General features: G+C 40.7%; 2 protein-coding genes across 4 annotated transcripts in view; one reads left to right on the top strand and one right to left on the bottom strand.

Moving 5' to 3' along the window:
* Nucleotides 1-4886: 4886 nt before the first annotated feature.
* Nucleotides 4887-15361, top strand: LOC146660519 (calpain-5-like). The gene is made up of 13 exons (XM_085420428.1): nucleotides 4887-5143; nucleotides 6950-7132; nucleotides 7280-7411; nucleotides 8325-8533; nucleotides 8656-8848; nucleotides 8933-9123; nucleotides 10552-10629; nucleotides 10723-10918; nucleotides 11013-11135; nucleotides 13073-13275; nucleotides 13700-13821; nucleotides 13918-14054; nucleotides 14544-15361. Exons 2-13 carry the CDS (start codon nucleotides 6968-6970, stop codon nucleotides 14712-14714), a joined length of 1920 nt encoding a protein of 639 aa, XP_085276554.1. The 5' UTR covers nucleotides 4887-5143; nucleotides 6950-6967; the 3' UTR covers nucleotides 14715-15361.
* The window catches only part of LOC146660520 (serine/threonine-protein kinase PAK 3), a 59279-nt gene continuing 47569 nt past the window's right edge, over nucleotides 15191-26900 (bottom strand). For 2 of the 3 annotated variants that reach the window (XM_085420430.1, XM_085420429.1), the window contains exons 6-16: nucleotides 25181-25243; nucleotides 23675-23830; nucleotides 23419-23593; nucleotides 22722-22785; nucleotides 21660-21708; nucleotides 20499-20611; nucleotides 19615-19732; nucleotides 19332-19431; nucleotides 18953-19149; nucleotides 18682-18819; nucleotides 15191-18013 (exon numbers count right to left, since the gene is read on the bottom strand). In XM_085420430.1, the coding sequence (XP_085276556.1) occupies nucleotides 17924-18013; nucleotides 18682-18819; nucleotides 18953-19149; nucleotides 19332-19431; nucleotides 19615-19732; nucleotides 20499-20611; nucleotides 21660-21708; nucleotides 22722-22785; nucleotides 23419-23593; nucleotides 23675-23830; nucleotides 25181-25243 (1263 nt within the window). In that variant the 3' untranslated portion in view covers nucleotides 15191-17923. The remainder of the gene's footprint in view (nucleotides 18014-18681; nucleotides 18820-18952; nucleotides 19150-19331; nucleotides 19432-19614; nucleotides 19733-20498; nucleotides 20612-21659; nucleotides 21709-22721; nucleotides 22786-23418; nucleotides 23594-23674; nucleotides 23831-25180; nucleotides 25244-26900) is intronic. The other variant, XM_085420431.1, reaches the window with a different exon arrangement.

The following is a 26900-nucleotide window of genomic DNA, read 5'->3' on the forward strand; positions in this document are numbered from 1 at the left end:
TGTAACATTATCAGCTAATCCAACAGCAGGGACACCTCACTTCACCAATTGTGTTTAATTTTTTTTTGTACAAAAGACCCTGTTTGTTGTCAGTCTTCTCAAACACTTAGTTCTGTAAAACTTAACGTGCTAATACTGTTCTCGTCAGCTTGAGTTTTCTGCAGCTTAATACTTACAGCATACAAAACGCTTACCACAGTACTTTGGTTGACTTGTGTAAACCAGATGCCGCCATGTAAGATGGATGGTGCCTTTTTTTCCCCCCCCGTCTTTTCTTTCTTCTTTTTTTCTTTTTAAAATTAACATCTTTTGATAGAAAGTTAAACTGGGACATAACAGGCTTGTACTTTGTTAACGGCCATTTGTAAAAACATTTTTAAACGTCTTAAATGAGGAGGCCTCCAAACACACTTTGTTTTGTAGAGACACAGGACTCTCGGTCGTGGTGTAAATATGCTCCCCTCCTGTTCGCTCTTTCATATGTATGCCTTTCTGATCGAATGAATGACTTTATTTTGTTTCTCTGAAATTTTACAATGTCCTTTTTAGTGGTATTTTGCAATGTCACAGTGGCTTGTTTCAGTGCTTCATTCAATGTATTAACCGGTATCCTTTTTGCAATTAAAAACGATTGTATTTCACCTTTCTGGTTGTTGAGTTTCTTTTTATTACTGTAACAGCAGAAAACTAATAGGAAATATGAAAAGTGGAGTGTGTGTGTGTGTGCTGGGAGACATAAAAATAAAGGACTAATGTAAAAATAGTAATTGTTCTCATTGTGGATCCCTCTCCATAAGCATTTTCATCACCATGGGAACAAGAAATGCCTTTCTCATTGTCAGCTGTGCCCTAATATATCAAACAGCTGATCAGCTGCCAGTAGTGTCAGGCTGGCAAGTTAGTATATGTGTTGTAGTCATCAAGATTTTTCAGAATTCGTGAGCTGGACAGAGTCAAATATTTGTGGAGAAAGAACCGGCCACTTCATTAGTTACACCTTCCTAGCGCTGGCTTCAATGCTCCTTTTGCCTTCAGAGCTGCCCTTTGTTCTCCATGGTACCGATCCAACAAGTTGGTCATCAGATTTTGTTCCATATTGACAATTGCTGCAGATTTGCAGCTTCATGCCTATGATGTGCATCTCCCGTTCTTCCACATCTCAAAGGTTTGGCGTGTTATCCTGTGGAAAGCAACCATCAGAAAATGGGCAAACTGTGATCATAAAGGGATGAACATGGTTAGCAACAGTACTTGGGTAGATTGTGGCAATTAAACAATACTTAAGAGTTCGTCAAGAAAATATCCTCCACACTGATGCTACAAGCTTGAACCATTGACACAAGGCTACGTTTTTATGCTTATGCCAAATTCTGATCCCACCATCCAAGTGCAAAGACTCATTAGACCAGGCAACATTTTCCAGTCTGTTGTCCAGTTTTGGTGAGCCTGTGCAAATTTTGTTGTAGTTTCAGTTCTTAAGAGTGTTGCCCGTGTGGTCTTTTGCTGCTGTAGACCATCTGATGCTTTTGGTGTGTTCAGAGACGCTCTTCTGAATACATCCTGGTTGGAACCAGTAGTTACCAGAGTTATTTTTACCTTCCAGTCAGCTCAAAGCAGTCTGGTTTCTGGCATCAACGAGGTATTGTCGCCTAGAGAACTGCTGCTCACTGGATATTTTTGTTTTATGATTATTATCTGTAAACCGTAGAGACGGTTATGAAGGATAATCCCAGTAGATCAGTTTCCGAAATGCTCAGAACAGCCTGTCTGGTATCAACAACTGAGCCACCTTCAAAGTCACTTAAATGACCCTTTTTTCCTTAATTCTGATGCTTGGTGTGAACTTCAGGAGGTTATCTTGACTGTGTGCTCTGAGGAACTGCTATGTGATTGGCTGATTCAACATTTTCTTTAAGGAGCAATTGAACAGATGTGCCTAAGAAAATGGGCCAGGGAGTGCATGTCAGGTTTTAATAACTCTGAAATACTGGCCATAAATAAACAGTCTGGATTTATGCAAAAGTGACTGCTTCAGATTTTCACAGTTGGTACAAACATATCCCCATAATTGTCACTGTCATCAAGCGCCGTTTGTGCATTCATTATACTTGCAACAACACCCACTCACCCTTACGCCTATCTAAACTATGGAATTTAATGATAGTGCTGTACAATAATTGCTTAGTCACATAAGTGCATTTAATTTTTAATCCACACTATAAAACTATATTAAATATTAAAGGTTTTTAATGTAAAGCCATTACACCAGCTTCTGTCTGGATCATGACTACAGAATTTTTTTTGTGCTGTGCTGGAGAACGTGGCCGCCTCCCAGCATCAAAGACTCTACAGTGGCGCTCTCTTCTGTAAGACTCAAGAATGGCACTACAAACACAGATTTTTAACAAAACCTGCTGAGATGCTGGCTGTCGTTTGTTGCCATATGAATCTCCTGCCATCTGCTGACTGTTGTTTGCTCTAATGAAGTTAAAGGTTCATTCAAGAGGCACCCCACAAAAATAAACATTTGAATTCCACTCTGACTTTTAAATGGGCATGTTTCAGAACGAGGAGGAAGATCAACAGAAACGTATCATTTACACTATCTCACCTTTTAAAACGACTGTAAATGTTTGACAGGTTCTTTTTTTTCCTTAAAAAGAATGTTAAAAATGTAAAACCCGCAGAAAAGATTTTTGTGTAATGACTCTAAAACTTGCCAAAGAAGTGAAACTGCGTAATGTCACAAGATCCATCGGGGTTGTTCATTGTTCAGATCAGACTAAACAAGAAATCCTCTATTGTAAGCAGCTTCCTTAGTAAAGAAATTCAAATGTAGATATGTGCCTGGTTTGCGAAAAGGATGACTATTTATGGCATGTACTGTGGGGGTGGGGCTGATGGTGAGTGCTTTTGTAAAGACACAAAAATCTGCTCTTATAGTTTAAGCAGCTGTGATACTCTTCAGACTTCACAATATTACATTACTGGAAGCTGTAAAACACTGAAATATCTTCTGGAGCCACAGCAATAGGCTTGTAAATGTAAAGTTTAAAGTAAAAAGAGCCATTCTCAAGAGAACATGATTGCACTCGGCAAAAATTCAAAAAAACCTTTGCGCCACGTTTGTACTTTTATTACGGTTTTGAGATCGTTTCAGCAGGTCAGAGTCATCCTGAGAGGACTGTGACTATAGACCAAAGTATGTATGGAGCCCCGGTTTTGTTTGTTGATATTTTGAAGTGATCAAATCTACAACAGAATGGCTTAAAAAAAAAAAAGAAAGAAAAGAAGCCCAGAAAAGAGTTGAGGCCACAGCAGACTGAGATGCTGCAGCAGAACCTTAAGAGTGATGTCCTGCAATGTTGTGAAGAGCCAGAATTCCTTCACAGTGACGTTAGAGACTGATAGTCATACAGAAAATAATACATCACTAATCCCTTCCATCATTCCCTTTGTTACACAGACTTAATTAAAATATAAGATGGGGGGGGGGAAGTGTCTAAATAAATGCTCCAAAGTTGAACAACACACAATATCCATATATTTTCTCTTTCAATATATACAAGATACTGAAAGCAAAAACAGTGCAGCTACCTTAGAGGGGGAGCTGTATAACAGGTAGGAATGATTTCCTGTAAGCTTCTGTAGTGCATTGCAATAGAATGAGTCGTTTGCAGAATGTGCTCCTGTGACCGTCCAGCACGTCACGGAGAGGGTGTGACGGTTTGTCCATCTTAGTTTGTAATTGGCATAACATCATCCTCTGTGACACCACAAAGGACACGTCATTTAGTAAAGCTCCACATCCATCCCTGCTTGAGGTGGTTCTACAAGCTGCTGAGTCATCGGGTGTACTTAAGTTTTCACAGAACCTGTGAAAACGTTCCAGAAAGGATTATTTCTCACTGGCTTTATTTTTCCAATTTTATGACACAATGTAAATATGATGTAGATAAAACAGATCAATTTAAATCTCTCCTTTAAGTGGTGATATGTAACTACACTTCTGTGATTACTCCACCCTCGCATGCGTGTTTTCTGTGGCAAACAAATGTTTATATCTGACGGTTATACATTCCCACGAGGAAGAGGGCTTTGACAGCGCTGACCTCGTGACTCATTTACTGAAGAAACCATGAGACGGCGCTCATTAAAATCTTCACTATTTAAGTTATGACAGCGTCGATCTGGCCCCCCGTTTCTACCACAGGAAGTGTTTCCTTCTTTTCAAACAATCTCATGTCATATGGTGTGTGTCTAGATATCACCCTGCTCACTGATACACTCATTCTCGTTATCTATCACATCAGAAACTCATATTTGGTATTTTCTCATATCACAGCTAATCCAGATGATTTATTGTTATTTTGAAAATCTGTTCAGTTTCTTTTTTGGCCTGTCTCCTTTACTCCTTCGTGGATTTACCTTATTAATGTTGGCTCAGTTTTTCCTCAGTTTCGAGCCTGGATTTAGCCACTCAAGATTTTTCTCAGTCAGGGGAAGTCAAAGTGTTTCTTGTGCTTTTTAAGCCCAGAACACTCAGTGCCTGCCAGTTTGTCCTATTACCACAGTTCACTTAAAGTGCAAGGATAACATATGGCTTATTAGTTATGTTTATTCAATTAGACATGGTAAAAGTTAAAGAACAATAATGCAAGTTGTTGTTTTTTTTGTTTCTTAGCAGAGATATGCAACACTACATCACGGAGACACAGTGTTTGGATGTTTGTTAAATCTAAGTTTTAATGTTTAAGGAAAAAACAGGGCAGGTTCATACTTGCTGCACCTTAGTGGGGCTGGGTGGTAGTACCGAAAGTATTCAGTTTCAGTCTCCCACCGTCCCTCCCACCTTCCAATCACCATGTCAGCCTAACACCTCCTGCTGCAGAGGTGCTCGTCAGACCAGTTCTCAGGCACTGCGTTATGTGTTACTCTTTACGGAAGCGCTCGGTGCTACAAGTTAAAACTCAAGAAACGGCATCTAGTTCTGAAAAAAAGATAAACCAGATTGCACACTTTATGAAAGGACCGGACAACCTGCAGTGTCGAGTTTGGGACTGATCTTTAAACAGCTCTCACAGGAGCCCCCACGGGACGATTGGATGTGTTTGAGCCCATCACTGCAAGGACAAGACGACAGGTGAGTGTTGCTCTTAAGATTTTAAGCACTTAAGTGCTTTCAGTTTTAACATTCAACAAGTATATGTGGTTTACTGTGGATTCATGGGATTTACTGCATCTGGGTTTTTTTTTTGTTTTGTTTTTTTTGTTTTTTTTTTACTGAATGGCTCAGATTTATCTTTGTTTTGGCCAGCAGCCATTTTTACTGTGTAACACACTGATACCATTTAAAAGTAATTTTTATAACAATATAATAATTACATTTACCCAGGCACAAATCAGCATAAACTCAGACTATAAAATGCTTTAGTTTTTGGGGGGGTTTTGTGGTATGAAACTAAAACACTGAACTGTATCTCTAACAACACTGTCACGTGCCGGCAGATATACCGAATATGGGGGGAATGTCAACTGCCATTCACTTATTATACAGATTAAAAGGACAGTATGAGACATAATCTTGCAAAGTGCTGTTGAGAAACAAATGTTTTCATCACGTAAACACTTATATTCCTTTTAAAAAAAAGAGTAAATGGAATAACCAACCAAAAATAGCCTGTCTGAGCGCTTTAGCCAAGAACTCTCAAACCGATAACAGTCACACAAGCACAAACTCACCAACAACTCTGTGTACTCCCTTACCCACAGACACAGAATGATTTATTCATCCATTTCAGAAATCTGGGAGTCATGACATCACAAAGTATTCGGGTCAAACAGTAAAATGCCAAGGCGATAAGATCCAGTGCAGTAAGAACAATAACAACCGGGGTGTGGCTCTCAGACACAGGCAAGTACAACACCTGGAAACTTCCTTGTTGTTGACCAGGAAGTTATAGGTGCACACCTGCCGTCTGAGAGGTATAGTGCAGATATGTTTTCTTGTCTTCAATGAGTTATCTGTAATGATTTTGAACTTTATAGAAAAATCTGAAAATTCTCATTCTTTACGTTTTGGAGTTAGCTCGATTCTTTCTGTCTGTCTGCTAGATCTGTGCACACTCTAAATCATTTTTCCTGTCCTGTCCTGCCCTGTTTTTTTTTAACTTGTTTGATTTTATAAAGAAACAGTTACAAAGTGTTTCTTAATTCAATGCTTGTTGCTTCCAGTAAAGGATATTTGGTACACTGTGGTGTGTTATTCTTGGCAAAAATGAAATATCAAGCTTTATCAAAACTAATTATTTTGGCTCATGCTGACTAAACACAGCACTCAGAAGTTGACATGAGTGGGACGAAGAGTTCAAGAGTCATTCCCTGGAGAAAACAGCTGTGATGATGATCACTCCCTCTGTCACAAAGTAAAATGTAGCCTTAATATAATTAATATTATTCTCACAATACGTGCCAGTTTACATAAAGTCTTTTGGCCACAAATATTGTCACTGCTGTTGATCTTTGAATGATATGTGATGTATTTTTATTTACTTTCTCTTAAGATTTCAAACACTATTGATGGATCTAAATCAGTGTAAAACACTTGATTCAATCAGAAAACTGCAGCTCGTCAGATGATTAAAAATCCCTTTACATCAAATGTTTCATTTTTTTAACCTGTGTTCTAACTGTAAAGTTTTCATTTCCTGTTTTAGAATATAGTTAATAAGAAAGTTGCATATTGCTATGTAAACATCGTATGCTCATCAGTAAACCTAGACTGTCTCAAGGGACTTTGGGTCAAAGGTCAGTCTGCTATGATCTGGCAATGAAACAACGCTGAGATTTACGAGAACAGTTTCAGCTGGATTTGCCCAATAGCGATCAGCTTTGGGACCTCCTCCTTTACATAGTCTGAAAATGTCTGGTGTCTCTCATCGATCTGCAGCTGTGAGGCTTCAGCACGATGGTCTCCTCGGTGAAGCCGTACAAAAAACAGCACTACGCTGACCTGAAGAATGACTGCATCAGGAACAAGACGCTGTTTGAGGATCCAGAGTTTCCAGCCACCAACGCTTCACTCTATTATAACAAACCACCTCCTGGTAGGGTAAAGTGGAAACGACCTGCGGTAAGTGGCCAAGGCTAATATCCATCAAGCCACATGTTTGTTTTTAAGACAGCATGTAAGAAAAGGAAAAAACTAAACCTATAATTATACTTTTTTTCAATACTGTTAAAGTCTTAACAGTCTGTCATGTTATTTTCTCTGTTGTAGGAGATAAGTAAAAAACCTCATCTGTTTGTTGAGGGCATCAGCTCCCATGATTTGAACCAGGGAGTTGTGGGAAACTGCTGGTTTGTTGCAGCCTGCTCTTGTCTGGCCTTGAAGCCAAAGCTCTGGCAGAAGGTGTGTTAACTTTGTTGCTTTATTCTTAATGTGGGTGTCGAGGAGTTGGTGCGTTAAAGTTGATAACTGTACATTAATAAAACTTAAATACTGTAACTATAGCAGCAGGGTATTCGTTTCAGGAAGGAAGTTCTCCCATGGATATATTCAATATATCTGGCAGACAAACATATTATATTGTACTGTAACTTTGCTAATAACTAAGGGCAAAGGGACTATGAAACCTGAGAGATACAAAATTCAGCTATTTAGAAAATTGTCTGTGAAACTTGACTGTATTGGGTTTATCTTTTTTTCTTAAATAAAATACAAATCAAAGAAGAAGAGGGAAAAGAGGGAAACCTGAAGAGGAACTGGAGCGGCTTAGCGATGGAGAATAAATGTCAACCAAAAAGTTTTAGTCCTTTGTAGAAATCTTTCACCTTTTTTCCACATTTTAGTTGCAAGAAATGAGCAGAGGAAGAAAAACTGAAAGTGTGAGGATACATCAGCTATGCATTCTATGTCACTTATTTTGTCTTACCCACTCCACATTATATGTTCTCAAATCCCTGGGGTTGGTACAACTAGAGAACTTAATGGCCAATTCTTTATTACAGCGTTATGTATGTTCCATCCACTGCAAACGTTTGATTTTATAACACACATAAAACACTACAACACCTGCATTTATTGGTCATGAGATAATGTGAACTAAATAGGCATGCTTCCACTATACTGTGTAGAACTGCAGATCTTTTGTCTGAATTCTGCGTGCACTCAGCGCTTTATGAGCAAAGATGTAATTTAAAGGGTTTTGTTGAACTCGTTATAGTGTATACTAAACTATAGTATGTTTATGTTTTGGTGATTTTGTTCAAATCTATCTGTTGTGGGCACATTTCATTTTGGGTGATGTCGCATGCCAAATCAGGTGATTCCTGACTGGAAGGAGCAGGAGTGGGATGACAAACACCCTGAGAACTACGCAGGAATCTTCCACTTTCAGTTCTGGATCTTTGGTGAGTGGATCGACGTGGTGGTCGATGACCGACTCCCTACGATCAATGAAGAACTCATCTACTGCCACTCGAAAGACCCCAACGAATTCTGGAGTGCTCTGCTGGAAAAGGCCTATGCAAAGTCAGTATACTTTAAATAGCCTGATTGGGGGGGAGACTCTTACTTGGTTTAGTTTTAGGTCCCGTCTGCATTTATAATGCTTTGAACTAAACTTCTGCATTTCTTACACCATCTGTGCCCAGGCTCTCTGGCTGCTATCAGTCCCTTGAGGGCGGAAACACTGGTGATGCTGTGGTGGATTTCAGTGGAGCTGTATCTGAAGCCATCAGCCTAGAAGAAGGGCAATTTTATAAGGACCAAGGAAAACAAGACAAGCTTTTTGATGACCTGCTGAAGGTGTACGACCGAGGAGGAATCATAAGCTGCTCCATCAGGGTCTGTGCTGTTTCTGAATATACACGTCTTTGTGTTTTAAGCACTTTAAACATGCCGATAGTAATTGTTTGCAAAATATTACAGGCACAGCCTCATGAAATTGAGCTCAAGATGATAAACGGGCTCGTGAAAGGCCATGCGTACTCAGTAACTGCAGTGAAGAGGGTTCGTTTGGGTCATGGGCTGCTGGCCTACTTCAAGAATGAAACCATTCCTCTGATCCGTATGAGAAACCCCTGGGGTAAGATTGAATGGAAAGGAGCCTGGAGTGACAGGTGAGCAGGAAGCTTGTTATAGTTAATTTTGTCTTTGCTATGTGTTCTGATTTCAGCAGACACTGTGCCAAAAAAAGCCTTTTTAAATGGAACGCTGTCTGCCTTACAAACTTGTTTTTGTGTTTTTTGGATTCATATGGAAAACAGAGCCGTGGTTCGTTGGTTCAAATAGTTCAATCACATTTGATTTTATTTATGTAGCAAATCACAACAGATGCCTCAAGGCACTTTACATCAGAAGATGAAGAAGCCATAAAGACCCTAACAGTCAGACCCAGCCTTATCTATATTCTGTTGAAATCTCCCAATTCTTTGAATCTTTGGGCTGAAGGAGGGACAATACTCGATGTATCAATGCTCACAACCTGCTTTGGGACAACCTGCTTACAACCTTCTCTTCATGATTCAACAATTAAGCATGTCAAGAAAACAGTGTAACACATTCCCAGCAGATCAAGGATACAGAGTGATGCACATTTATCTAATGAACTAATATGTGAATATGTTCTGTTAACTCAAAAGTATAACGAGAACTAAACTACATACAGCTCACACACTCTATATTAAAGGGTATAATGTGATCTACAGCAGTATTCTAATTCAACTACTTTGATTACATATATAAGGTAACATATAATAACAGAATAATCTAACAATTCTTTATCAAAAAGGAAAGTTTCAATACTAATCTTAAAAGTAGAGAGGGTGTCTGTCTCTTGAGTCCAAACTGGGAGCTGGTTCCACAGTGGCGTGAAGGCTCCTCCTCCCATTTTACTTTTAAATACCTGAGAGACCCCAAGTAAGCCCCCAGTCTGAAAGCAAAGTGCTCTAATGGGGTATACACTAATGCAAGGTCTTTAGGATAAGATGGAGAATAATTATTCAAGCCTTGTATAACAGGAGAAGATTAATTAATTGAATTAATTGAATTAATTGATTCTTTATTTAACAGAGAACCAGTGAAGAGAAGCCAATGTGGGACAAATACACTCTCTATTTCTAGTCTGTGTCAGTACTCTCACTGCAGCATTTTGGATCAACTAAAGCATTTTTAGGGAGTTTTTGGGAGAGCCTGATAATAATGAATTACAATGACTGAGCCTAATAATGCCAAATAATGACTTCTTCATGGCAAAACCTCCATCTGTCTGTAAATTAAATTTGTAATGTAATTTAATGTTAGGGCAAGTTGTTGGCTAATACTCGGGGATGTTACAGCATTTTAGATTGAACTATTTACAGACTTTTACAGAGATCTATAAAAGGAGTTTCAGGTATTTTTATTTTTTCAGTGTTACAAAGTCTCTGTGGAAACTTTTGCTACTGGCTCAGACAGGCAATTGTCCAAAAATGAAAAAATGTCTTTTGATCTGTGCGCTGTTTGTAAGCGCATTAAACATTCTTCCTTGCTTTATTCTTGTTTGCCAGTTCTGAGGAATGGGCAAAGGTTGGTGACACAGAGAGGCATAAGCTTGGCATCACAGTGGAAGATGATGGAGAGTTCTGGTAAGTGATGAATTTCCTCAATCACAGCACTATTTCAGGACAGTTTATCCCACTTTTCCAGATTTTAATAATAGATTCTGTTCAAATCTTCAGGATGTCATTTACAGACTGGTGCAAGTTCTTCACTGATGCAGACGTGTGCCGTGTCATAAATACTTCATTGATTAGCGTCCATAAGACTTGGAATGAGTACGTGCACTTTGGCAGCTGGTCCAAAAATGCTGACCCACTTCTAAACCGCTGTGGGGGCTGTGCTAACCACAAACGGACATTCCTGCAGAACCCACAGGTACAGCAGGCTCTGGATGACCTCTCTCCTTACATCGCCTCTGTTCATGTATGTGTACACATCTGTGATGACTCCATTTCAACTTCTTTTGCAGTATTTATTTGATGTGACAAAGGAGACTGATGAGGTCCTCATCTCGTTGCAACAGAGAGACATGAAAATCCACAGACCTCAAGGTCACGGAGAAAACCTTACCATTGGCTTTGGCATCTTTAAGGTATCACAGTGTCATGTAACCCTTCCATATGTGGGAAAGACTGTGTTTGTGGGAGATGTGAAATGCTTAAAATATAGCCAAACATGTCATACTCATTTGTCAGAATAATGTCTGCTGTGTGTGCTGAGTTTGAGGGGACTTTCTTCACAGCTTCACAGCTATTGTAAATGTTTAAAGTCTAAAGAAAATGTGTCAAATTGTCTCAATATGCAGGACTAGAAATGAGGGATAATAATACGGTGCAGGCCCACATTTAGTGAACGGCTCATTATTCTTGTCTGGAATGAAAACATTAATCAAAGTTCAGTTTATTTTGGTCAAAAGCAAAGCCTTTTCACCCCATCCTGCATCACTTTGGTCAAAAAAATCTGGCTTGAATTGACTTTCTCTTCTCATTTAATGACCAAACAGTGATAAGTTTGTTTTTTCCAACAACTTACACCCCTTGAGTGTTTTATCAGAACCAAAACAGACCATTTCAGCAGCCTGAACCATAAATGATTAAACACAAAAAGGTACCACATACTTTCTGTGATTGCTTCAGGCTGAAAAGCAGCGTGGAACCGAACACCAAACTCAAATCTTTGTGATGATTTCAGACGGCTCGGATGCCTGTGTTCTTGTGCAGCAGTGTGCAGGGATTATTTAGGACTCACGTGTTATGTCTGCTAAATCATAACCAGGCCAAAAAAAAGCTGAAAAGTATGAAATACATGGATACACTGAGTTCTGAAACAGACACAAGATACAATAAGTGCCGATCACTACAACCTGGGGTGTGTTTCAGAAACGGGTTTAAAACTTGATGTTGTCCTGCATGTTGCGATTAGATTGTCACCTTTAAATGAGACCATGAAACCCAGTGTGACAAAACTGACGGCCCATTTCCTGTAATGAGACTTTAGTTGACAGAGACATGGCAAAGTTCAGACACACACTGTGCACTATTATCACGCTGATAGAAGTGCTGCCAAAACTCTGGACAGGAATGAATATCAGCACCATAAAAAGCTTTTAATTAAAAAAAAAGAAAGAGAACAGAAACAGTCGTGTGCGCGTGGCCCACTGTGGAAGTGAAATGTTAAATCTTTATTTAACCTTTCTCATGTATGTTTATCATACAAGTAATGTGTCCTCTTCCTTTATCGGGCACTTCCTCTAAACCACAGATGTTACGATTAGATTCCTGTCTGCTGTGTTTGTGGTGAAAAAAAAATCACATTTAATGCCACTGTATTTTTTTTTTTTCAAAAACAAGAAGAAATAAGACGATCAGTCAACACAGTAATGCGCGTGTTAAAATTCAATTATTGTTTCTATTTTGTGCCACCAGGAGGCAGAAAACTCTTTTCCACTTCTCTTTACTACGCCGTTTAAAGGCATCAATTAAAGTTTATGATGAACAAGAAGAACATGTATTCGTTGACTCTGGCACGAATTCAAATGTAGTTTAATTAAGTACAAAATTAGCAAAATGCAGTTTAAAAGTCATTTTTCTGCCCAGGTACTTTTTCGGATTGCTGCTATACTGATGCAGCTGACTGCGGTGGAGCGGAAGGTTTTGCTCCTTCATGCAGTAAAAAGTGCAGTTCATTAGAGTTCAAGTCACCTTTAAGTAAGATGGCTATAAATTAAACAGGGAAAAATGAAATTCTGCTACCCAGATTTGTTTGTATAGTAGACGTAATTTATGTAATCTTGTATATTTTTGCTACGTCGTATTATTTTGATCAATTGTTTTTGCAAGCTAAGCTTGCAGTCAAGCTCACCCTGTATGTCAAGCTGCATTCATTTTGAGCGTACTATATGCTTCTTAGGTGATATTTTCATGTGTCACTTGTAATCGCATTTCCTTTGAAATTTATTGAAGTAGCTCCAAACTGTGTTGCACAGGATTTTGGTAAATTATGCTCACAAAATATCAAATTCTTTTCTAGGTGGAGCTGAACAGGAAGTACCGTTTACATGACATCCTGACCCAAAAGTGTGTAAATACGTCAACCTACATCAATGCTCGGACAGTGTTCATGAGGATCAGTCTGACTCAGGGCCGATATGTCATCTTCCCCACCACCTTCCAGCCTTTTACGCTGGGCGATTTCATGCTCCGGGTTTTCACTGATGTGGAGTCCGGCTGCAGGTAGGACAGTGCCGTAGATGTGAGGTCAAGCCAACAACAGTGTGTAGCTGAGTTTGTCAGACAAAAATGTAATATCAATAACTCCAAAAATAACGCACTTATCTGGGAAAGTGACTCACATGGCAGCTGTTTGTACGTTTTTAGTCCAAGAAAACATTCAAATTAGTGTTTTGGGAAATAGGGACCATTTAAATGTGATTTACAGTAACTTCTATTGCTTTTCTTGGCCAAATATTTTATTTTGCCAGATTTTGTTTTGTTTCTTTTTGGCACAGCAACTCATAGTCACTCATTAATAATACAGGTCATCCACTCAGCCTTGTCTATGAATCATAGGTGTAATGTTACTGTTCCACTCTTTCAGTTTGCCTCTAGTAAGAACAAGGCTACATTGCCAACTCTTAACTCTTCTCTACTCTCACAGGGAGCTGACAGTGGACAAGCCTCAGGTAAAATGCTGGAGTTCAATCATTGGTTACCCACAAGCTGTGACTCATGTCTATGTACATTCAGCTGAGGGGCTGCAGAATCAGGACCGCACAGGAGGTTAGAAGACTTTCCACAAGTTAAACTTCCTGCTATAACACTTCTGTTCAGCGTGATGAGTCTTTAATCCACCAAATCTGGTTCTCTTTCACGCAGGTGCAGACCCCTACGTGATCATATCATGTGAGGGCAAGTCAGTCAAATCCACCATCCACAAGGACACCTTAAACCCAGAGTTTGCAACTAGCGGTGTTTTCTACAGGAAAAAGCTGAGCAAGCCCATAACTGTGCAGGTAATATGCAGTCTATCTCATTAGTCCTGCTTAATGGAATTATTCTCAGTGACTGGTGGAGCAAAGGGATTTCTTACCTCTGTCCGGTTGAAACTATGTCTCTCAGACATGTGTGCTTTTCAGAGATCAGCGTTATTTTAATCTCAAAGACTGTAAAGTTTTCATTAAAGAGTTTGTAAAAGGTTTCAAGAGCATAAGAAAACAAATTTCCCAGCTTTTAACAGTGAATAAACTTTCAATTTACCTGAAGTCTTACACACAATTCTGCATCAAATGTAAACTAAGTGCCGTCTCTGCTCATAAAAGCCAAAACAACAACAATACATTTTTTTTACACCACTAGCCTAATTTGCATATTGGACCAAGTCTCATCCTGCGTGTGCAAATCTTAAATTCCTAATCTGTTTAATGAGTGAAAACATTTGTTTTGCCATTACATTTTAGAGTGTGGAGATAAATATATATTTCAAACTGACTGTTTCTCCTCAGGTGTGGAACAGCAACGCAGTGAAGGATGAATTTATGGGCCAAGTCGTGTTGTCCGGGTCAGTGAACGACCCCACCGAACCTCAGAGGCTTCAGCTCACAGATCAAGGACGGCAGATGCCCGGCACCATCGGCCTAAGGATCGTCACCTCGGTTCAGCTGACTGCCATATGACCGGAGAGAGGGCTGAATCCTTTCTCAGCTTTGACTTATTTGACAAGCATCAAAACCAGCAGCGGGATGCATTTGTATGAAGGTGAATTTATGTGAGCAGGGAATTATGGGACAAACTGAAAATCTCTCCCTTTTCGTTACTTTTGATCTTTTTTTTTTAATTCATGCTTTTATAATTTATATATAAAGTTTTTATTTTGATGTGTTTGTAACCCCGATTATTCTGATACGACACTGTGAGAAACATGGCAGTATTTGTCCTTCAGGCCTCACAGTTACCAAGATCGCGGCCTGTACAGTCGCCTTTTTGCAGAGTAACGTGTTACATGCTACACCTGGTGTTACACGTATGCATTCCTCTTCCGTTTCTTTCCTCCAGCAGTTTACAATCATGGTTCGTTCTCATGAGTACTAAGAAAATCCTCAATGGAACAAAAATTAAAAGAAATCCTAAGACCAAACACTGCTACGACTCTGGTTTTCTTCCTCTTTTTATTTCAGTCCAGTTCCCAAACTGCAATATTTTGTTGTTTTTTTTCCTTCAGTTTTTTTTTTTTGTTTTTTGGACACTCAAGACACAGCCATGCACAATTCAAAGTTCAAAAAGTCTATTGCTTCAACCACAATTAAAAATAGTTTATCCAAAACCTCATTTCCCCTTCACTCATTTGTCCTTTTCCAAAGATGGGGGAAGGCCTGCTGAGGTATGCCAGATGGATCAGCAGTTTTACAAAGCTAGACAATAATAAGAGTAGTAGTAATAATAATCATAATAATAATAAAGATAATAATTTAAAAAGTAACATTTTTTGTCTTTGTTCCATTCTCTTGATAGACATTAATAGAGGAATTTTCACACCACGTGTACAGGTTTACACATTCAGAAGATAGGAATGTACAGGAGCAACCACAGAAAAGGGGGCACGTCGGCGGTGTCTCTCATCCCGAAATTCACCTTTGTGCTCATAGTTCAGACCTGTACATGGGGCAGAGGCCAGATGTCCCAGGGCTGGCGAAGCTTCCTAACAGGCCACCCACACCTACCACGCGCACTCACACACGCACACACACGCACACGCACAAACACTCAGCAGTGGTATTCAGGACAGACTGTGTGGGCCCGCACACAGAGTGCTGCATTCATCGGCTCTCTGTCCGGATGAAGGAGTGTCCTATAAAGCCCAAACAGGAGAGGTGGATCCAGGAGTGCAGAGACGGCGTTTGTGTGTTTGCTTTTCTCTCTTTTTTTCTCTTCTATTTCCAGGGTGCAAAACAATTATTGATACATACCACAGAGCAACCTGAATATTGTCGTTTTAAGTTACATAGTTATGAAAAAAAAGTGGGGGTTCCCGTCGTATTTACATACATACATACATATCCTAACAATCTTAACCTATCTGAAGATGACATACAGTGTATAGTTTGTTTTACATGCATGGATTCTGTTGCTTCCTCCTGTCTCACGTCACTCCATCTTCTGCGCTGGACAGTGGAGGTACAATATGACTAAGCAGCTACCCTGCACCTCAAAGTCAAGGTGGACAACACGAGTGAGGCATCTTCTAGTGCAGATTGAGGTAGCCCCCTAACACACACACACTCACGCACGCACACACACACGGGGGGGGGGGGAGATGCTACATGGGAAATGTCCAATGAAGGCAGCAAATACAGACACAAAATCTAAACTTCTGTACAGAGGAGTGAGTTTAAGCAAACCCAGTATGGAAGGAATGATGGCGGTCAATGTGAACCTCGGCTAGGGTTTTCAGCGCTATAGGGCAAGGTACAATCGTAAAATGGCACTCCCTGCTTCCTGCTTCACTCCCTTGATAACATCCCCCTCTTTTTGATCTGACGCACACCCACAAGGTGATAAAATGTAAATATCACGGAAAGAATTTGCATAACATCCAATTAAATAAGGGGGGAAAAAAGAATGAATGAGCAGCATCATAAGTACAAAAAGGAAGAAGGAAGGACGGAAGGAAGGAGGGAAGGAAGGAGGGGCAGCTGGTGGTCAGTGGCTCATTGGACACAACACATGCATTTGAAGTACTTTCCCTTTATGTCGTGTTTGTCAGTTTCAATTGGATAAAGATATTTTTTGTTCACAGCATTTGTTTGTTGGGTGTATTTTGACTAAGGACACTGTGATTCTTGGGGCATCCTTGGGTGTGATTGAGTGTGGTGCTGGACCTCCAACTTACTGTAGATGACCATCTTCTAGGATGAGTAAATGACAGATCTCCATAATATAAACATCTCAAGCACACAGCTCTGGCTCTGGCATCAGTGATCATGTGTGTCTGCAACAGGAAACAGCCAAAACTTCAGGCAACCGTCGCCAACTCCAACTCTTCACCGATATGAAATGGATTAATAAAGGGTGTTTAAAGCTGGCATAGGTCATGTGAAATTATTCCTGACTTTTTCCCCTGTAGTGGCACCCCTACTACACGCATTTACAAACACACACACAGACACACAGAAAATGCAAAAATATTCCACCTTGAGATGTGACAGTCTGCAGAGGAGTAGCTATGTTTTTTCCACAGAGCCGTAGTCATGCAGGCAAAGGCTGGGTCCAGAATCACGCTCTCACATCAGCCAGTCCCTGCAGGTGCAGGTGTGGCCCGATGGTGCACCATGAAGGGAAGGACTGGAGGAGGGATAATCAAGCCTAAAGCTTGCCAGGGAAGGAAATTCAGGCTCTTCAAGTTTAGTTTTTTTGTCTCTCCTCGTCGCTCTTGGAGCCTCTTCTTGAAAATGAGCACGCTTTCTTTTCAATTTTCTCATGGTTTTTTTTTTTCGGTTTGGGAAGCAACCGCCTCCCAAACAGGACGTACGACACAAAGAAATGTGCACAGTTTGTATACGCGCACGCAGGCCAACACACCCACACACTCACACACACTTGTGATAGACTGCTCTACATGTACAGAGTGCTGGAGGAGTAAACGGGGAGACAAGGTCTTTTCAGCAGCATGGGCCGAGACGCTGCAAGGCCAGATGTCCATCCTACATTTGAGGCCTGGGGGTCTTTTGTCCTTGTGCTGTCACTGTAAGTCACACAAACCCCTCCTTGTGCTGTCACTGTCACGTCACCCGCCCCCCATACACCCATACACCCAAGCCCCTGGATGTGATGAAAGCACTCATCGCAGGCGGGGCTCCAGCCTCGGGTGCGGACAGAGAGCACATCCTTAGCGACTGCTGTTCTTTATGGCTTCCTTTGCAGCTACAATCAGGGGCGTCAGGCTGGATAGAGGCTTCGCCAACTTGAGGAAAGAATGCTGAAAATGCAAAAAATCATTTTTTAAAATGTACCTATGAATCCAAAGAGTGTTGCAATATCATAAAAATACAGTTATGATTATTAAAACAAGCATAAGAGTAGATTTAATATAGTACGCTTAGAATCATATTATTCTATTCAATTCAGTTTTGTTTATATAGCGCCAAATTACAACAACAGTTGCCTCAAGGCACTTTATATTGTAAGGTAGACCCTGCAATAATACATTCAGAGGAAAAAAACCCAACAATCATATGACCCCCTATGAGCAAGCACTTCGGCGACAGTGGGAAGGAAAAACTCCCTTTTAACAGGAAGAAACCTCCGGCAGAACCAGGCTCAGGGAGGGGCAGCCATATGCTGCGACCGGTTGGGGTGAGAGAAATTATTATTATCATTATCCAAGAATCATTATCCAGTTTCCAGGGTAACTAACAAAAGTTGATAACCTAGTACATGACCTGCCTATCCAAAAAGATAATTTTGTTAAAAGAACAAGATGATGAACGCCAAAATGCAACACTTTGAGCTCAATTTGGTTTTGTGCAGTAGTAAGAATTATGGCTCGTTTACACCACATCACTCACATAGTTGGATATATTCGTCAAAGTGCAGCAGATGGTAGCGTGTCTACATACTGTTTATTTCTCAAGTCTCTGTTTTTACCTGGAGCAACTCCTTGGCAGAACCTCTGCGGTCCACATCCATCTCCAGACAGCGGTTGAGGAAGTCTCTGAACACAGATGATAGTCTCTCTGGATTCTGCAGCTCTGGAGTCCCGTTGGTTGCGATCAGGTAGAGCGCCTGGAAAGATGATCGCAGTCAAACATGCAAGGACCGCAGAAAAAAGACATACGAATATTTTATCTCCACGTAAACTGTAAGAACCATAGACGGCTACTGAGCCTCCGTGTTGTGGCTGTGCTTTGTCTCTTACCCTGAGTGGATTCTCATTCAGATAAGGTGGTTCTCCCTCCACCATCTCTATCGCCATGATTCCCAGAGACCAGATGTCCACTTTCGGGCCGTACGCTTTCCGAGTCACCACCTCTGGTGCCATCCAGTAGGGCGTTCCCACCATCGTGCTGCGCTTGTTTTGCTCGGGAGTGATCTGAGCGCAGAAGCCGAAGTCGGCTGCAGGAAGTGAGAGAGAGGGAGACAGAGAGACGCAAGGGTGTTTTAACATTGAGTCGTGCATTTCTATTCTTTTTATTTGATCCCAGCAGTCTTTCATTTAACACAACACAGTGTCTCTAAACCTGATCATACTCCTCACCAAAGCCAAAGTTTATTGAATAAAATGAATAAATGCTTACTCAGCTTCACGGATCCATCCATCCCTAAGAGGATGTTGTCACTTTTTATATCTCTATGGATAACTTGATTGGAGTGTAGAAAGTCCAAAGCTTGCAGACACTGAAGAGAAAAAAAAAACCCATTACTAACTTCACCTACGAAAGAAAGTCCGTGTTCAGGAAAAATTTAGACGTAGACGGTCCTTTTCTCTAGGCTGGGTAAAATGCGTAAACTTGTCTACATGAGTCCACCTTAATATTAGGGTCATCTGGCAGTACTGCTGATCTAAACTTGGCTTCTTACCTCTCTGCAGACTGCTGCAATCTGGCCTTCGTCCATGCAGGTCTCAGTCACTACATCTGTCAGCGAGCCTCCAGCCAAATACTCCATCACCACCCAAAGCTCATCTCCTACCAGGTAACTAATAAAAGAGAAAGTGAGAAACACATATTTAATATTTCTTTGGCAAATCGAGTCTCAAGCCTTGCCCAGAAAATGAGATGACAGAGCAGTCTACGACAAGAAGCAAGAGCTAAAGCACGTTACCGCTAGCTGTGGACAAAGGGACATAAAGCAAAAGAAAAAAGGAGCCGAGTGGAACAGATGCTCGAAAGCTGCATGAGCTGAGTGCCCTTGCTGAATGCTTATACGGTTTTACAACACTAGGTGTCAGTAATGTCTTAAGATGAAATGAGACCACCATTAGAAGAAGAACAGCAAGAAAGAGGAGGAGATGAGGAAGAAAAGAAGGCTGAGAGGATTTTTCAATGTCATTAAGGTAACTATAATACACACTAGGCCAAAATCACTCTACAGTCAACTGCATCAACTTTGTTCTGATCACAGATCAGCTGCTACTGGCAAAGTTATATTTATACACTGGGTAAGTTTACTTGCAAACTTAAGTAATAACAGTAAATCCATATTAAATTGTAGTGTAATGTTTGGTTATTGGAACTAGCAACATATATGTAGTAAGCAGGTGACTGCATAGAACGTGAGGCTGGAATAAGAAGAAAAAATCTCCACTACGACTCTTCAGCTCATCAAGCTTTAACTGTGTCCAATGAAGAAATTAACAACTATAATTAATTACCATAATTAACTCATTACACCTACGGTGTAGATTTAACACAGAAGCATAAATCTTTCTACTTATTTCTGTGACTCTACAGGTGAAATCAAACCTGTCAAGGTAGTTCACTATGTTGGAGTTTTTGTTTTCCCTCATCACCAAGATCTCATTGATGATCAACTCTTTCTTGGGCTGCTGCTGCAAGTTCATCTGCTTAATGGCCACCTGAGAAAACAGACAAGATATACTGGGTGTACAATAAGTTCCCCGATGGCTCGCTAAGGAAAAAGAAACAATATACAGAATGTTAATGTTGTTAAATAAACTCCTCAAAAAATGAAAGGAACATTTCAAAAACAAAACGTCTTGCTGGATAAGGATGCCGCATCGTTTGACGGAAATGGAAATTATCAACTTAAAGACGGCTGAAATCAAAGATCCTGAAAATCAAAGTGAAACACTGATGCGGCAGGCTAATCTATTCTGCTGAACTGTCACTGCAGAAACTCAAAATGCTACTCAACAGTTTGTGTGCCCCCCACGTGCATGTATGCATGCCTGACAACACTGGGGCATACTCCTAATGAGACGAAGGTGTCCCGGGAGATCTCCCAGATCTGGACCAAGGCATCACTGAGTCTGAGGTACAACCTGGCAGCATTGAATGGGCTGAAACATAACATCCCAGAGGTGTTCAATTGGATTTAGGTCAGGCAAACGTGGGATCATTCATCTAGGTATTGCCTGCATACTCTTGCTGGGTTTTGTCGTGCACCAGGAGGCAACCAGGACCCACTGCACCAGCATAGGGTCTGACAATATAGTCTGTTTCTGATTGTTTTGGTCAGAGACATTCACGCTAGCATCCTTTTGGAGGTCATTTTGTAGATCTGGCAGTGCTCATCCTGTTCCTCCTTGCTCAAAGGAGCAGATACCGGTCCAGCTGTTAGGTTTGGGACTATCTACGGCCCTGTCCAGCTCGCCTACATCCTGGAACTGCCTATGTCCAGGAATCTCCTCCATGCTCTTAAGACTGTTAATAGCACATACTGATGTGTCATCCTGGGGGATTACCCGTGCAACCTATGAAGGGTTCAGGTATCACTTCATTCTAAATGCAACACTAGTGGGAAAAAAAACGTTAGAAAAGACGAGGAGGGAAAAATGTCAGTGGCCTCCACCTGTAAAACGATTCCTGTTTTGGGGGTTGATGCTGTACTCTGATTATAAAGAGTTCCTTTACATTTTTTGAGCAGTTTACAGTCTGTTATACCTCTTGGCCGGTTGCTATATCGATGGCAGTGTACACAGTCCCGGACGCTCTGCAAAACACAAGATCAAAATTACACCAGCACTGCAAATAGTGGTGACTTTTTACATTATTCAGAGACCTTCAGGATTAAAATATGAGGTGTGACAAAGAAGCCCCGAGGGCAGACTTATATAAATCAGGTTTTACTTGCATTACATCAGACTGATCTCATGTTCAGAGTCACTATCTCCTGGACCTTTGCACTGTTGCATGAGCAGATGCTAACTGTAGTGTGTTAATATGACCAAATTTCCCTTTTCCTTTTCTTTTGATATGGAGAGAAGTCTCAAATTAAGTTGTATTCTAATGATGTTATGAAATTGTGAATTAACATAGAGGGGGAAAAGTCCACACTTCATGCCAGAGATGTTTTTTTTTCTTCTTCTTAATGAGCTAGATTTCCTAATTTAAACCTTAGCAATGACAAGCACACACACTTGCTTCCAATAGCTGCTCAAAGGAATGGTATGCAGCCAATCTGTCCTTATTAGGAAGCATAACTTGTAATACAAGAAAAAACCTCCACTGTGAATTGAGGCTTTGTTTTTCCCCCTCTGTCTCTTGCTGTCAGCTACACCTGTACAACTCTGAATAATGAGGCACATTTTAAGTCAGCCTGACAAAGAATAAATATACAATCATCTACTGTTTAAATAAAAGCTTCCTGATCCAATATGGAAAAGGTGAGCGCGTCAGAGCCGATAACAGCAACACCACTTTTATCTGTGCATATGTACAGGGAGAGTGACAGAAAGCCACAGTGTTAAAAAGAACAAAAGACAAGGAGAGATAAAGGGAGAGACACAAAATGGCAGAGCTAATCTGGCTCTTGGCCTTTTCGGGATAGAGTTTTCATTTCCTCTCTACTTATTTTTCTTCCAGTAATTCAGCCAAGTTCCCCTCTGCCTCTGCCCCCCTGAAGTGGTCACTACAGCTCCCCATCTCCTGCAGAGGCTGGCTGTTCCTGAAATTGCTCTATTTCAGTAACTGTGACGGCTGGTTGATGATCATGGAAAGACTTACCCTTGTCCTATTTTCTCGAAGCGTGTGTACTTCTTTTTGGGATCCCCCACACTCACAATACTCCCTGAGACAGAGAGAAAGCAGATATATAATGATTGTCCTGTACTGTGTGTGTCAGTGCACGCTGTCAGGAGACGCTTCATCCAAACACACACAGGCACACAAAAAAGAAAAAAAGGAAATGTTTTTATGGCCTTTCATTTCAGGCAGACCCTGCACAGAGAGCTTATGTACACTCACATCTAATACACAGAGCTTTCTGGGTATTTCAGCTAAAGTTGCATTGCAGAGATGGGAGAAATCCACTATTCCATGTTCTTTTGAATTATTCTACCAAATATAGAGGTTGTGTACTAGATGTAATATATGGAAAACAGCTACTGGAAACCAAACATTCAGCCTCTCTTTTTAAATCAGTACAGCGCACAGCTCAGGCCACACACACTGACACAAATCGACACAGATACACATCAGAGCATTAGCTAGTGCCGAACACAAATGGTCACATCCTCAGAGTTGTTATAATGAATATACAGATTTTAACCTCAAAGGAGTTTATATTTTATATTTTTGTGCTTGACAATGACATTGAATGCGACTGATTTTGGGCAAATAGATGAGGCTGTCTTTCCTAAATTTATCCACAGAAGTGTGGAGAGGGCAGAGCGTAAGAACATGGAGCTGTAACTGTACATACTGAGTCTCTCCAGAATCTCCTCGTCCGTCATTTTGGACTTTTTCTTCTGCCGGTCGGTATGGCGATACATTGTGTTGGGCGTGTTCTCCGGCTGGACCTGTGACTCCGGTGGAGTCAGCACCTCTTTCACGGGGGTGGGAGGCTTTGGTGGATCCATGACGGAGCGCGTATAGATCTGCAAGAGAGGCAAGATATCAAAGGAGTTGCAGAGGTATCACAGCGCAACAATTCTGCAAAGCGCACGATGCCAACTAACAGATTTGGTGTGTTCCGGTCGAGGGGCAATGACTGGGGGCAGTTCATCGTCGTCGTCCTCTTCGTCTTCTTCTTCTTCCTCCTCCTCTTCCTCCTCATCCTCCTCCTCTGACACAGGCGGAGCAATCGGGGGTTCTGTTGTTGATGTTTTGGCACCCTGGAGGGTAGAGTTAGAAGTCAGTGTGGATGTATGTAGATGTATGTGCCAGTGAATGAAAGTAAGAGAATGAAAAGAAAAGTGCAGATTCTTAAACGTATCCATTGTTTTTTCCTTTTACAGTTTTTCTTTGTTACTGCTATTTGTGAACAGTCTGTAGACCCCAAACCAGCCAAAGTGCAGGATCTGATTCTTGGCCAGTTCAGGTTCAAAATGATTCTGTGCAACATACATACATAATCAGATTACTAAAGGCCAAAAGTACGCCGAGACTAATAAAGATAGCATTCAAAACTGATTTTAAGTTAGCTTGCGATTAGCATGAAGCCAAAACAATTTTCAGTGTCACTCACATGAAAGCAGCAAAAACAAATCAGGATTAATTGTCAGAAAAAAAAAAAGTTAATAGCAAAGGAAAGAATAAGTCAGGTGTGAGCTAAAGAGAGAAGAGTGAGGTGGCATCCAGTGCAGTTTATCAGAAGCATTTGGAGTTGTGGGGACTGGTAAGGTGTGCCATGAGAATGAATTTTTTAAGTAACAAACTGTTAAATATTTGACTGTAAGAGATAGCATACTGCAGCAGTGTGCAGCATGGTGGTGAGCTGCAGACATACCGTTGATGTGGGAGTTACCTTTTAACAAGTGTGATTAATAAGCCCCAGACATATTTATTATGTCTAATGCTCAGCCTTTTCCCCCTCTAATCCAAAACTCTACTTGCCTTGGATCATCTTCCTCTTATGGAATGGAAACACTTCATCTATTTCAAGTCTTGTCATGCATAAATGAAGCAGTGCAGCTTAGTTCTAGTGATTAAAGGGAAAGGGTCTGGCTGAGGGAAAAGTCTCAGTCCTTCGTTCAGACATACTGGGCCTCTGACCTGCTCCAAAGTGGGCTGGGCCAAGACTGCAGTACAGGAAAGGCTGTCTGTCTAATTGTAAGCAGTTAGCCAGCAAGGGAGCCATGCGGTAATGTCTACAATGGTGATGAAGTTACAGGCAAATTACTGGATTAAATTTTCAGGAGTATGAGCTCATACATGCAGTTTGACAGTCATCACAACCCTCTGTGGCATGCGCCACTGCTCTGCTACACGATCCAGTCAAAAAAGAATTAACAGATGCTCTTTGTGGTAGATGACAAATATATCTGGAACATCAAAAACAAAAAGATCCAATCAATCCCCCGTGAAATCTCAGTGCAGAGAGTGATGATGCTTTCATAATGAAATATTGTGTGCATTTTGCATTAGCCAGATGGCATAGTCAATAGTAGGAGGTCAAATAGTTGAATTTAGCTTCAAGGCCAATGCAGAGATAAGTCATGTGGATAGTAATATGGAGGAGTTACCTTGTCAAATAATGCGCTGCAGGTTCTAAGGCTGACAGGAGGCCCAGATGACAGCAGCCGGTTCTGAATGTGAAGGTTGAAAATGGGAGGATTTACTCAAAACAAACCCACACATGTGTAAGACTATGTGAACTTTAGGAGAGGGTGGAGGGGGCAGAGGTGGACGTCATGTCCGTGCATTATATCCCACAGCCAGCAAGAGGAAAGGACATGATAGAGATATACTACGTCACCTGAGACCTGTCCATGGCACTGAAGTCCTGAACAATCTTTGTCTTTTTATTATTATTTTTTATGTTATATAACCATCATATTTGGACACTACAGTACTGACAATAACATTATCCTGAGCAGATGCATGTATGCGCCTAATGTCTGATTCTGTGATGAACCAACCTTTTCAACTAAAATGAGATCGCAGCTGAATGACACCCAGTCTAGTCAAGCACACGCACACACACAAGGCAGAGTGATGTGTCAAAAATATGTCTTTCCACTATATTTACTTTGAAACCCGAGAGTACTGTGTTTAAGTAAACGACTAGTACTTTTCGCAGTCATGTTGCACTAGCTGGCAGCCAGGAATGTCGATGGAGTTTGTAACTGTTGTAGATACTCGAGCATAATCACTACTCGCTGCTGATAAAAATCAAAGCCTCTGGGAAACTCTTCTCTCAATTAACCATCCACAGAATGCACGTTTTGTGTGAGCACAACCAAACTGCATGAAATATTATTCTTCTCATTTATAAAAAAAAAAAAAAAAAGACCCATGCACCAACCATGCTGGATTTCAAAGTATCAGACGTTACAGTAACAACATCAATACACAAGTGATGAAAACAGCCAGTGCAATGTGAGATATAACCCACGCTCCTGTTATGAATGTAGTAACACGAACAGCGGTTTAGCGACAGGTATTTGTTGACAAACTCGTAATAAAAGGAAGCTAAGGTGAAGTGGCCTTATACCATATGACTCAACGGTTGGCTAACTGGGAGAGATTCCTAAAAAGCTCCAATAAAGAAGGAAAACCCAAACATGAATCACTTAAAGCAACAATTAAGAGCCAAGAAAACTGAGGACAGGCAATGTCTCCTGAGAATGTGTCAAATTATTTTGACTGTTTCATTTCACTAATGTAATTTCTATTAACAATTAAAAAAAAGCACAAAGTAATCATTGCTGCCAAAATAATCTCTGGGGTGTATCTAATGTCTCATAAAGGAGGACTCTGGGGATAACGTTTGGCACTTTAAATTCCTCGTGAATTTCTGCCTGACCAAATCTTGGATTTGGATGCAGCACGATGTCTGTACTGCCAAAATATGCAGCTATATATGTATGCTGAGCGAAAGTCAAGGTCAGGCAGACACCGCGGGCTCAAACTGAAGTTCAAAGAGCTCAAATGAAAATCTTAGATATAGACATTGAATAGGGTTTTTCTTTTCTTTTATTATTATTATTATTATTATTATGGGTAGCAACCTCTACGTGCTAAAATATGAAACCAACATAGCAAAAGCTGCAGTTTCTCTAATCACCACTTGACACTTCCACATTAAAATGTGGTGTAATGCTCAACATTACAGCAGAAATAATTATGTTTACAACCTGGTACAAAAAAAGAAGCTGGATTTTTGTTTACGCCCAAAGTTAGGAGTGCAGCTGCTTTGACTGACAGTTAGATGGAGACAAAGGCTGTTGTAGCAATGTGCAG

Source organism: Rhamphochromis longiceps, linkage group LG10 (genome assembly GCF_057381845.1).
Source record: "Rhamphochromis longiceps isolate RC_006_pf linkage group LG10, R_longiceps_female_GT1.1, whole genome shotgun sequence".
NCBI lineage: Eukaryota > Metazoa > Chordata > Actinopteri > Cichliformes > Cichlidae > Rhamphochromis > Rhamphochromis longiceps.

What these genes read in the sequence shown, in the direction of transcription:
- LOC146660519 (XM_085420428.1), top strand. Translation starts at nt 6,968, where the DNA reads ATGGTCTCCTCGGTGAAGCCGTACAAAAAACAGCACTACGCTGACCTG. An exon ending in TAAAGTGGAAACGACCTGCG is followed by an intron (nt 7,133 to 7,279) that starts GTAAGTGGCCAA and finishes TCTCTGTTGTAG; the next exon opens with GAGATAAGTAAAAAACCTCA. An exon ending in GATGTGGAGTCCGGCTGCAG is followed by an intron (nt 13,276 to 13,699) that starts GTAGGACAGTGC and finishes CTACTCTCACAG; the next exon opens with GGAGCTGACAGTGGACAAGC.